The 13,455-nt window shown below is 43.6% G+C and overlaps 1 protein-coding gene and 1 non-coding gene across 3 annotated transcripts in view; both read right to left on the bottom strand.

Moving 5' to 3' along the window:
- The window catches only part of EFHC1 (EF-hand domain containing 1), a 107,827-nt gene that overhangs the window by 15,974 nt on the left and 78,398 nt on the right, over positions 1 to 13,455 (bottom strand). For both annotated transcript variants that reach the window (XM_032463257.1, XM_032463258.1), the window contains exons 6-7: positions 7,863 to 8,083; positions 4,590 to 4,730 (exon numbers count right to left, since the gene is read on the bottom strand). In XM_032463257.1, coding sequence (XP_032319148.1) covers positions 4,590 to 4,730; positions 7,863 to 8,083 — 362 coding nt within the window. The remainder of the gene's footprint in view (positions 1 to 4,589; positions 4,731 to 7,862; positions 8,084 to 13,455) is intronic.
- On the bottom strand, positions 3,057 to 3,163 carry LOC116658404. Its single transcript, XR_004313784.1, has one exon. It is a non-coding gene; the product is annotated as a U6 spliceosomal RNA (small nuclear RNA).

Raw genomic sequence — 13,455 nt, 5'->3', positions numbered from 1 at the left:
ACAAGGATTTGCACGCTGCTTTGGAGATCACTGCTCACACCACGTTTCCTACGCTCTTCCAGAGCTTCTGCAAGTCAGCACCCCACCCTGAGCCCGGATATTTCCCCAGCACATTTCCAGTTAGGCACCAGTGGCTGTTTCCTCAGCACACATCCAGGGTGTGCCTGGACTCAAGGGAACTCCACTGCATTTGTCTCTGATTATGCCTCCAGCTCACTTCCTGAATTTCCATCTTTTCCTCTGACATCCCGCCGTCTCATTTTCAGGCACCCTTTCCTTCGTCCTCCAGAGCTTCTGCGGTGAACCAAGTGTACCCGCCCTCTACTTCACCTTCACAACAGGCAGGAAAAGCCTTTGAAAATTACCACGACCAGAATCTCACTTCTTGTTTTCTTGCCCGTAGGAAGACACCCGTTACCTCTTTACTAATGGTTCTGCTGGTGTTCTATTAACATTTTTTTTTTAACTACGAACTATGACACACACAGAAAACTGCAAGGAACCAATAGTACAGTTCAAAGAGTTTTCATCTAGTGAGTAACCACATAACCACCACCCAGGTCAAGAGACAGAACCAGCAACGCAACCTAAAAAGCACCCTCCCAACCAGGATCCTATCCCTTTCCCACCATAAAAGCCATTTTCGTTAAGTTTTATGATTTTCTTTAGTTTTACCACAAAGCAGGCATCCCTACACAGTTTTAGTTTTGCCTGTGTTTTTTCAGTCTTCATATATATGAAACTACATAATATGAATGTATTCTTTGGTGTCTGGGTTCTTACATTCAAGCTCATGTTTCTGTGATTTATTCTTGTTATCTGCAGCTGCAGTTGATTAATTTTTATGGCTGAGCAGAACTCACATCACTGTATAAATATGCCATAATTTATTTATCCAGTCTCCTATGGATGGACATTTAGGTCTATTTTTGGCTATCGTAAATTATGCTGCTATGAATTTTCTTATCTCCGATGCACAGAGTTTACCATTTTTGGCAGAATCAAGATACTTGATTACGCCAACCTCTCTTCCAAAGGGAGGGTGTCACTGGGCGTCTGAGATTTCCCCCTGTTCCATGTTCTCACCAATGGTTCTCATTAACCATCCTGGTGTGTGAAGAGGGGCCGTTCGTCGTGGTTATAATCTGGACCTCCCCACCATGAAAGAGGCTGAGCACCTTTTCACATGCTTACTGGCCTTCTGAATACCCTCTTCTGTGAAATGCCTGTAAATCAAGTTTCTAACTTATTTTTAAAACCAATTATACAGTGTCCTTTACACATTCTGGATGTAAGTTCTTGGTTGGTTTTTGTAGTAACATCTTCTCCCAGTCTGACTTTGCTTTTTTTTCTTTTTTAAGTGTCTTAATAGTGGTTTTTTTTTTTTTCCTTTGAGGAACAGAAATTCTCCATTTTAATGTAGTCAAATTTATTAATTCTTAAAGCAATGACTGGTTTTTGCGTCCTGCTAAAGAAGTCTTTCCCGAGTACATGGTTAAGGTTATGTTATCATTAAGACGTTTGACTGCCTGGCCTTTGACATTTAAATCTTCAGTCTCCCCAGAAATCATTTCTATTTTTGGTGTGAGGTGAGGGTCAGATTTTCTTCTTTTTTCCCACATGGAAAGCCATTGTTCTGATATTTACTGAGAAGACCTCCTCTCTCAACCAGGGCCAGATTCGTCATACACCCTAAGTGTGTGAGGGTCTGTTTCTGGGCTCTCTGTCCTACTCCATTGGTCTAATTATCTGTCTTTGCACCAATACCATACTGACTTCATTACTTTACATGATGTCTTAATATACTGTGATATTCCGTTGAGCAAATCTACCAGTCTTCTTCTCCGGAGTGTCTTGCCAATTCTTGATGCCTTCCTGGGAAATTTCTTTTACCCTCTGTTTACTAAGAGTTTTGTTTTAAAACCATAAAAGACGAATTTTATCAAATGCTTTTCTATATCTAATTTTTTCTTGCATTCTATTACACTGATAGTTTTTCCGAACTGAAATCTTTTGTGTCTAGTTCTCTACTGAAAGTATCGATCTTATCTTTATCTCCTTAAACATAGTAAGTACAGTTTTTTTCTTTGTTTGCATCTGATAAACCAGGATTTGACGCCTCCGTGGATCTATTTCTACTTTCCCTTGTTTCTGCTCATTTCCCTCACGTCGTCTTGCCTTGTGTCTGGACACTGTGCTATGAATACTGTTCTATGAATCACTGCCATACACTGTGTTTCTTAGGTTGTTTATAGAAATAATTTGAAGCCAAGGATGCTGCTATCTTCAGAGAACTGATAGTTGTTTCTGCCAGACATCTGGGAGCATTAATAATCCAGAATCATCTTAATCTGATTTCCATAACTGAGCTAACTCAGGGATTAGATAATTCAAAGGCAGACAGTATTTCCTTCAAGCATTAGTCATGCACAGACATCAGCACAGAGGTGCTTCTGCCCTTGACAGGCCCCAGATTCCAACGTCTGCCTTCACAGTTCTCTTTCTAGAATCAGCAAACATTCTCACGGAAAAATGGCCCCTTCTGCCAGGCCCACCTCTCTGGTTTTCAGCATTCCCGATTCCTGCTCAGCGAGCCTTCGCGTCTTATTAGTTGTTCCGCACCCTCCAGCAGCAGCAGCAGCAGCAGCAGCAGCAGCAGCAGCAGCAGCAGCAGCAGCAGCAGCAGCAGCCAAGCAGACACACACACACCAGTTTTTCTAGCTGTCCTCAGCAAGAGGGCTGTCCAAATTATCTCGTCTGCGTTGCTAGAAAGAGAACTCCTCCACCTACTCCTCAACCTTTGGTGACATGTCACAGTTGCCTGGGTCATTTGTGAGTATAGAAGACTGCAGTCAACATAAATGTATTCTTTCTCCTCATTTATCAATATTTAACATTATTCGTAACAATTTTTATCATCAATTACATAATAATTTCCCCCAGATTTTCAGGTAGGGAAGGTAAGCTTACAATTACATAGTTTACAATCTCGTGTGAGTCCATCTCCCTTTTCATAGCCTAAGCATTTACTGTTTCTTTTTTTTTTTCTATGCAATAAAAATATGGAATGCTTCCCAAATCTGCGTGTCATCCTTGCCCAGGGGCCACGCTAACCTGCTCTGTATCCTTCCAATTTAAGGGTCTGTGCTGCAGAAGTGACCACTTATTGGTTCTTGATCAAAACAATGCTGCGTTGAGGATTATCAATAAGATTTCTTTTTCCAACTTCCTTCCTCTGGGGCCTCCTCCTGTCAGCTTCCTGAGGGCTCTGATAACTGCTTCTCTGTAGTGAAGACAACTGTGATGCTCTCCTGCCTACTGCCTCACTTACATATCAGATGGCAATATTAAAACTGCTTACACTGAATGTACTGATATATTTCCAAAGTTATTTACACTGTATAATACCCATATTCTCTTTAAATTAAAAAAAAAAAGAACGCTGGATTGAAAGTCAGAACTCTGCCTAAGCAGCACTCAGACCTGGGACAAGCCAATCAGCCTGATTCTTATGTGTTGAAACATAAAACGAGTACAACACTATATTGCCATGGATAGTGTGTATAAATGCATTCATTTAGCCATTCAACCAACAGTTACTGAGGGCCTACAAAGTCTAAAAAGTCGTGGTCCCTGTCTTCCTGCGTCATTATTCAACAAGCCTCTCAAACTTTAACTGTAACTCAAAGAACTTGGCAAAAATGCAAACCCCTCATTAATGAGACCCCTTACGGTACAGGACGCTCCAGCCAGCCTAGAGTTTGCGAGTACTCCCTTTTATTTAAAGCTTTCTTTCAACATTAAAAATATATAGTAGTCAAATGTGTCCTCATTTTTGTTTTTTCAAGTGCATGTATATAGTTTGAAAAGTCACCTGACCCACTCCTCCCCCTCCTAATTCCTACTACTAGAGTAACTTACTTCAATTTCTGCCATTTATGTCTATATTTCTAAATAAAATGATTACATTTCTATTTCCACATTTTTTTCTATTTTTAAAGACATTACCCTTTGAATTCCTATCAGTAATTTGCTTCAGGCAATTCAGCCAGTGAGTGGAATATTCAGGATTTGAATTTATGTCTGTTTCCAAACTCAGACTCTTAGCCACTGACCTCTCAACTTTGAGAGTTAACATCTATTAACTGGGTATGATTCCACTTATTACATTTACTGAATATACAATGCATCAAACTACATATCACTAATGATAAAAATTAGTAAGACATGGTCCCTTCTCTCAAGGAAATCACAGTTCACTGGAAAGACACACAGATACATAAATAATCTGAATGTAAGTCTGGCTTTCATAATTGCTTAAAGAAAAGCAAAAAGGTCTGTGAAAGTTTGAGGGATGTGGGGAGAAATAATGATCTAAGAAAGATTTGGGGGCAGACAGGACTTGAGCTGGGTCTTGGTTCGGGGCATCATACTTAATACTATGCCACCAGCCTGGAGGCTGGGGCTGACGGTGGTTTAAGCAAACACGAAACTCTGACGGCTGTTACTCTACTGCTTACCGACAAAATGGACACCTGTGCACGCTGCTGAGACAGAACAAAATCTTAGGAAATAAAAATTGTCCTTACCAGTGCAGCCAAATAACGAAGCACCTTGTTGTCATTCATCAGCATTTTCATAACATCTTTTTTGGGAGCTTTTGGAATGAGTGCAAAGCAATTCTGAGCAGAGTCTTCAACTAGTCCGTAACCATTATAGGGAGGTAATTCCTAAAGAAACAGGAAGCAAGAAATAAAGCAGCTGCTACTTGTGTCAAAAATTACACTCAAGGTAACTGTACATTTCTTTTAAAAATCTATAAAGCATTTATTTAAAAGCCATTTCTATGTATACAAATGTAATCAGAAAGAAATAACACAGCACATATTCTGTTCCTCTTTATAGATTTTACACCATTATCACTGCTCACAGAAGTGACTGGCGATGCCACAACAGTAGCCCTCGGGGCTGGACTGAAACTACTGCTCACGTCCACTGACCACTTACCGCCAATGCAGAGCCTGGCCCCAACCCCGCCCCTGTGGTCCTCCCCGCACAGAGAAGCCCAGGGTCTGTGACTTCTTTCTTCTGGGGTGAGGGTCTCAGCCTGGCAGATCTGGAAACTGTCTTCTCAGTTCACCCCAAACTGTGCATCTATGTGCTGGAGTCGGGGCTGCGTGGGGGTGTCAGGACTTGGTTCATGCTACTCTTTTCCTCTCCCCCTCCATATTTCTAACATTTTTATTTCTTGATTTTTGCCTCAGAGAAATGACAGCTGCACTTCACCGAGAACTCAGACCCCCTGTCTGCACGGGACTCCCCTTCCCCAGTGAAGGAGCAAACTCAAGGACTAAATTCCAGGTGCAGAGGTTGCTGGTGAGCTGGCGTGAAAGTACAAGATGAGTTTCTCTCTCTCATTTGGGCTCCATGAAGGGCTTGAAGCATCACTACTGGATGCCAGGATCCGTTTGTCCGAAAACTTAACCCGTTCAGAAGCTGTCTTTCTCTCTCTCGTGGATGCGAGGTGGACCGCGGCAGAGTTCCATTCCTCTGACTCCTTTCTGCTGTGATTTCTTGGCAAACTCTGCTCGGGCCGTGCTTCGTGTGTACACCCCTTCCCCAAATGTTTTACTATATTGTATTCAGGAATCTTAACAAATTAGCCTAGATGATCTCTGGTCCAGGGACTTAAAACCAGGGACTCTGTTCATCCAAGGTGTAGTCCTCTCAGAACACAGATCCTTCACCCACTTCCTGGGCAAGTGATCTTCAGGGCTGGAACATGACTAGTGGATCCAGTGGATGGACAGTGACCTAATTTGATCCAAATGCAAAACCACTACTCAGTGAACATACAAGTTGCCACAGACAGAGGGCCTCTGGGTGAGACATCACATGCTAGGCTCAGAGTTACCCTGGGTGTAGGCAGAAATGCTCATGGAGAAATCTAGCGTCAACATACAATGAGAGCAGCCTGGTTGGGGACTGGGGGGGCAGCGGGCAGGGCAGAGGTTAAGGGGTTTTGAAACAGGGAGGTCAGCCTCTGAGCACCTGCCTCTCAAATTCCTCTTATGTTTCAACAGGCTTCTACCTATTTTTCCTGAACTCGTTTCCCCTGCTTGGAATGAAGACCTTCTCTAAGCACAAGCCCCCGGGCCTGCAGTCCTGGCACCGTGCTTCTCATACTCCAGGCTACTGCCTGGGTCCTGTCCTCAGCAGAGCCACTCCTCTGACTATGGACAGAACCAGTCCTGGAGACTCCTGTTCCTGCCACCTGCCCACCAGTCTCGGCCCAGGCTTTCTTAATTACACAACACACATGGCGCCCGAGTCCCCTCATCCTTCAGGTGCTGCATCTATAGCCTGGCACAGTGGCTGGTGAGCTCCCCGGGTCCCGCCTTCTTCCTTCCCCTCCCAGCACATCTCCAGCTGGAGCCGGCCTGAGACACAGCAGGCCCTGGGCTGGAGGATTCAGCAATTCGATCCTTATAGTCAGAGCTGTCTTTTGAAAGGGGGTCCTGTGATATTATTTGACACATACCCTGGCAAAAGAAAGATGGGCTGCAGGTGTTGACACGCTATTTTAAATGGGCAACAGACAAAGAGGATGGATGAGCTGCTCGTGACCCCAACAGGTATAATAAGAACCAGTGCTTTTGGTCCATGACACTGTGTCCTAATACTTCAGATGCTTCTTGAATCTGCTGTATAATGGGTAACTTTTAAAATATGCAATTGTCATTTGAAACTCTAAAATATGTGGCTGAGCCACTCTGAGGGCTCAAGTTTATGAGATTACCATTTTGGTGCATTAGAGACACCGTGAACTTCCTGTCAGGTCAGAGTGGATTTCTGTGGTGCACAGAACTGAAGTTTGCTGTTTAGCGTGATTTTCGGGAGAGCGATGTTGCCATGAAAGGACACCATCCTCCAACCTCTTCAGTTAATCAGTTTTTGTTTTGCTCCTAATCAGTTTTTAAGTGAAAGGGTTTGATGAATAGGCAAGAAAAACAATGAAATGTCTTAGGGGTCTGGAATTTTAAAAGATGTCTTTTTTTTAAATCAAAAAAATTTTTTAATTATAAAATACAAGGCTTGGTATAAAAAAAGAGAAATGAAGAGTATCAGAAGAAAGGTCCCTGGGCACGTCCCACTCCTGCGGCTCCCCCATCCCGCTGCTGACAGTCTGGGGGCACACTCCCCCGGGTCTTCTCCGTATTTACAAGTAGATGTTGCATACGGTAAGTTACAAAAACAGTGCCATGTCATGTACACACAGACTCTTAAAAATGTTAGTGACATTTTTTTCATGTTAATATGCATAAACTCCCTCTTTTTTTAACTAGCCTTCTAATTATACAGATGGATATATTCTAATTTATTCTGCCAATGTCCTCACACTTTTCTATAATTAATGCTACAATACACAACCTTGTACACATCTTTTTCACAATCCCCAAACCAGATTTTCTGGGTCAAGGGATATGTAACATTTTATTTTGAAAAAAATTAAAATGATGACAAACTGCCCTTCAGAAAAGCTTTTCTTATTGGCTCAATTATTAACAGCACGTGAAAAATGCCTTTCATCACTCCAGGGCAAACACTGGATACTGCGGGTCCTTTAAAATCAAACAGATCCCCAACCTCATTATTTTCATTTTTATTTCTTTAATTATCAGTTGAGGGTCTTTTCATATGTTCGTTAGCCATTTGTGTTTCTTTTGTGAACTGCTCTATTCCACCTGCTCTGTCCGGTTTTTACCAGGTACTCACGTAAGAGCCTTTCCTACCCGCTTTCCTTAAACTTCTACATCAGAAGATGAACGTTCTCGATACCCTGAGAACTGGTGTCCAGTTACCTGCTTCACAGGAGGCGGTTCCTTCTTGCTCACGTCAATCCGCGGGAGATCGGAGATGCCAAACTTCTCTCTGTAATACTGGCGGGTGAATGGGTCGCAATCATAAATGAAGAAAGTTCTCCCGAGGATCGTGAGCGGCTTCCCGACAATGAAGTCTTTGGCCGTGAACCATTCCAACACCTCTTGATCGGAGATTTCCAGCACACACTGAGGGAAGCTCTCTAACGAGAGAGAGAGAGGAATGAGGATGGCAAGGAAGACTGACACACAGCAGCTGGGCATTCCTGAGAACCAGGGTGGGTGCAGGTGCAGCTCTGGCCAAGGGGCAGGGACTCCCCCACGCTCCCAACAGAGCACAAGGCTGTGTATTTCCATCTGTGGACGGGACCCATAAATAACAGCCCAGATGGTTTTTGGGAAGTCTCTCTCCTGTATTCAGCTTGAACTGTCCTATCCCTAAGGTCCCTAATCTTAGTAGAATTAATGCTTAGAAGGGGTCACTATAAAAGAAAAGAATACATGTCCTTTCATAGAGACAGAGTATTGTATTGATGGCAGGGGAAGCGCCAAGTCATTCAGTTCAACTTCCTGCTCCTTTATTCACACGACAAATTATGAGTGACCACATACATCATGTTCCAGGCGCACTGCTAAATATAGAGATTATAACAATTAACAACGTGGATACAATTCCTGCCATGATGGAGAAAACTTTCTGTTTGGGGCAGCAGACCCTAAACACATAAATAACAGTTTCACTTCCACTGCGATCACTGCTATTCGGACAGTCGGATCTAGTCCTGTGGCAGGAGGCGGTGACAGTCAGTGTGATGGTGAAGGTGATCTGCTCGCCTGGGGAATCAACAGATTTTCAAACGTAGAGCCGACCTTGCATTTTTAGAATAAATCCAATCTGTCACATTGTTTTATTATGAGAACTGGGTGTTGAGTTTTTAAGACTGACTCCCTGCAGCTTAGTCTCCCTAGAATCATAACGCCGCCAGTCAGTTCTGGTAAAGGTGCTGTACTTTCTCGCTGGAACTACAAAGCTTGGCCCCAGACTCCGAGGACACGGGGCATGACGGAGAGGCTGGTATTCTCCTATCAGATCATTGCTAAGATGGGAGCAGAAGGAAGGAGGCTCAGATTCTGCCACAGCAGATAGAAAGTCTTACATTCCAGCCCCTCATTTGCCAAAAGAAGGGCTGGTGTTTTACCAATCATGCATCTCAAAAGCCCTGCAGAGCCAGGGTCCCCAGTCCCAGTCTACTGCCCAGCCCCACTGGGTCCCTCTGAATCACCCCAGGAAGTGACAGGCAGTGGCAGTCACAGCTCGTGACTCCATCACATTTTTAAGAATTCCTCCTGAAAATGAAAACATGACCACACAAAATTTATGGGACGCAGCAAAAGCAGTGCTAAGAGGGAAGTTTACAGTAATATAGGCCTTCCTCAAAAAAGAAGAACAATCTCCAATAAACAATCTAACCTATCAGCTAAAAGAATTAGAAAAAGAAGAGCAAAAAACCCCAAAAGTCAGCAGAAGGAAGGAAATAATTAAGATCAGGGAGGAAATAAATGAAACAGAAATTAAAAAAAAAAAAAAGAAAAAAATTAATCAAACCAAAAGCTGGTTTTTTGAAAAAGTAAATAAAATCGACAAACCTCTGGCCAAACTCACAAAGAACAAAAAAGAAGGAGCACAAATAAGCAAAATAAGAAAGGAAAATTGAGAAATTACAACAAACAAAATAGAAATACAGAATATCACACAAGAATATTATGAAAAACTGTATGGAACCAAACTGGATAACCTAGAGGAGATGGACAAGTTTCTGGAAACATACAGTCCATCACAACTGAATCAAGAAGAAACTGACCACTTGAACAAACCAATCACTAGAAATGAAATCGAATTAGCGATAAAAAACCTCCCTACAAATAGAAGTCCAGGACCAGACGGCTTCACCGGGAAATTCTACCAAACATACAAAGAACTCATACCAGTCCTTCTCAAACTCTTCCAGAAGATTGAAAAGGAGGGAATACTCTCAAACTCATTCTATGAAGCCACCATCACCCTAATACCAAAACCAGGCAAAGACACCACCAAAAAAGAGAATTACAGACCAGTATCACTGATGAACATAGATGCAAAAACCCTTACCAAAATATTAGCAAACAGAATCCAACAACAACACATAAGAAAGATTATACATCATGACCAAGTGGGGGTTCATCCCAGGGACACAAGGCTGGTTCAACGTATGCAAATCAATCAATGTAATACATCACATCAACAAGAGAAACGACAAAAACCACACGATCATCTCAAAAGATGCAGAAAAAGCATTTGATAAAATTCAACACCCATTTATGATAAAAACTCTCACCAAAGTGGGTATAGACGGAACATATCTCAACATGATAAAAGCTATATATGACAAACCTACAGCCAGCATAGTACTCAACGGTGAAAAACTCAAAAGCTCCCCACTAAAATCTGGGACAGGACAAGGCTGCCCACTATCACCACTCCTATTCAACACAGTCTTGGAAATCCTAGCCACAGCAATCAGGCAAGAGAGAGAAATAAAAGGGATCCAAATTGGAAAAGATGAGGTAAAAGTGTCACTATATATGCTTATTGTCTTCTTGATCTGATTGTTAAAAAAGTTTTAATGACACCTCCTATTTTGATATATTTGTATATTTTCTTGCAAAGCCAGGGTAAGCATAATTAACAGACTTTTAGAACCTCGTGCCTTGGGTTGGAGAGCTCAGTGGAAGGCTGTTGGTGAGCCAGATACCCTTCTTTCCACGTTACTCACCGCACACTGGTAACCTGCAATTATCTACGACAAAGAAGGAACTTTCAGAATTCCTGATACTTTTAACTCCATCTGTCATAAAAAAGTATGTAACTTTTATTCATCTTCACTACTTAAAAGGCTCTGGAATTTTGAAGATGGCGGAGTAGAAGGACGCTCGCAGGTCACCCTCTCCCACAAATACACCAAGACCCACATCTACAGACCCACTCAGCCAACCAGAGCACCTGCGGAACTCCGACGGAACATCGCCCTCTTCAAAAGATAAAGACGCCAAAATTCTGGTAGGAGAAAAGGAAAAAAGAAAGAACAAAAGGCAAAGCAGCCCGGGACGGGTCCCGCGGGGAGGGAGCGGCAAAGGAGGACTGGCGCTCGCTCACTGGGTCTCCCCTCTCCCACTGAGAGGCCAGCAGGACGGAGGGGGAGCCTCCGAGGCTTGGATCTGTACAGAGCAGCCCTTGACTGACAAAACTAAGTTAAACGGGCACAAAGCGTCCCCCCGACACCCAGCCTGAGACGCGGGACGGCAGCGGCAGGCAGCGCCAGGCTGCACAAGCTGGGAGGAGGACGGAAGTGGCTGCACGGAGGCAGCCCTGGGGGACTACAAGGGGCTGCGCGCCGTGGCTGTGGGTGTACAGGGCAGAACAACCTGGGCCCTCCATAAAACAGCAAGGTTGATGTGCTCTCGGGGGAAGGGTGCATACCCCAATCTCTGAAAACCGACGGAAACTTTTCGGGGGAAGAGAGGCGGGGCTCAGGCACAGCCGCCATATCCCCCAGCGCTGAGCACCCAGGCGGGGGTGGGGGCGAAACCTGCATCCGCACCGAAGGGCTTAGCAGCCTCAAAGGCCAGACTGAGACTGGCCTGCAGCCCGGGGCAGATAGGATCCTTCCATCCTGGTCCCTCAGAGAACTTGCTCCACAAAGACAAACAAGGAGCTGGGTTTTGGCTCGGAGCAGGGACAGTGCTGTCCCTCGATCTTCCCCGAGCCCACCTGCGGAGCGCCGACCAGGGCGGAGCGCGCAGCCGCACAGAGCAGCAGAGCTACCAGGGCACAGGTAGAGGGAGAGCGGCCCCCCGCCTTTCGGGCAGGAACACAGCCCCTGACCGAGGTGCTGGGAGGGGGCACGACCCGCCCTCCTACCTGGCCAGTCCGCAACATCTGACTGCGGCATCCAGAGGGGCAGCGACCCGCCCGCCCACAGCAGAGGAGAGCTGCACCTGACCCAGTGTTAGGAGGAGGTGCGATCTGCTTGCCGACAGGTGCTGGGAACAGCACAGAAGAGAGCGCCAACGGAGGGCCTCTGAAAACAGCAAGCTGAGCTTCCAAAACAGGACGAAGACAGAAAGACTTCACATTAAAAGCACACAGACTCCAGGAGAACACCGACAACCCCCCCCTTTTTTTTTTAAATCTGTTTTTACCTGTTCTATTTTCTATTACTCTCTTAATTTTTACTTCTTAATTCATTTCTATTTCTCTTGGGTTTTGATGTCCTGTTATTGATTAGACACAGGTTTCAAATACATCTATTCATTCCCCCCTCTTTTTTTAAAGGTTTTAAAAGGACGTCTCAACCCGATTAATACTCTGCTTCAACTCCCTCTTCTATTATTCATTATACACTGTTTTCAAACCCTCTTTCTCCCTTCTTTTAAAATTCTCTCTCTCTCTCATTTTTTTTCTTTTTTTCCTAAGTTCTATTCCTAAATAGGCATTAGATAGATAAAATCCTTAAGGACCAAAATAGACAACTGATACTCCATAAACCACAGTGCCAGAGATGTATGAGCAAGATGAAGAAGCAGAGAAACCTTTCCCAATTGAAAGAACAAGAGAAATCCTCTGAAAGAAAGATCAATGAAATAGACATCGATAGCCTACTAGATCAAGATTTCAAAAGAGTGATCAAATTGCTGAAGGAATTAAGAGACAGTGTTTAGAGATATAAAATATGTCAAAAATGAAATTGAAGCTATAAAGAAGAGCCAAGTAGAATGGGTAAACTCATTGACAGAGATGAGGAATGATCTAATAGCTGGGCAAAGCCGACTAGATAATGCAGAGGAACGAATTAGTGATCTAGAAGACAGGGCAATAGAAAGCACCCATTCAGAAGAACTACAAGATAAGCAAATAAAAAATACTGAAAATAGCATAAGGGACCTATGGGATAATACAAAGCATCCCAATCTTCGCATAATAGGGGTCCCAGAAGGGGAAGAAAGATCAAAGGGGATTGAAAAGGTTTTTGAAGAAATCATGACTGAAAACTTCCCAAACTTAAAGAAGGAATCAGATATCCAAGTACAGGAAGCTCAGAGGGTCCCAAACAGGAAGAACCCAAATAGACCCACACCACGACATATCATAATCAAGATGGCCAGAGTCAAGGATAAAGAAATGATTCTAAAGGTAGCAAGAGAAAAGCAAAGAGTAAGTTACAAGGGAACCCCCATAAGGCTCTCAGCTGATTTCTCTACACAAACACTACAGGCCAGAAGGGAGTGGCAAGATATATTCAAAGCCCTGAATGAAAAAAAGATGCAGCCTAGGATACTTTATCCAGCAAGGCTATCCTTTAGGATAGAAGGAGAAATAAAGAGTTTCACAGACAAAAAAAAAGCTGCAGGAGTTTAGCAACACTAAACCCATGCTAAAAGAAATAGTGAAAGGTCTATTCTAAATAGAAAAGCAGCAGGATGCTACAGAAATGAGAAACTCACAACTGGAAAGGTGATAACTCATGAATTACAAATA

The sequence above is a fragment of the Camelus ferus genome, chromosome 20, assembly GCF_009834535.1.
Source record: "Camelus ferus isolate YT-003-E chromosome 20, BCGSAC_Cfer_1.0, whole genome shotgun sequence".
Taxonomy (NCBI): Eukaryota; Metazoa; Chordata; class Mammalia; order Artiodactyla; family Camelidae; genus Camelus; species Camelus ferus.
Note: the sequence above shows the minus strand (reverse complement) of the source record. Positions and strands in the feature narration are given on the sequence as shown.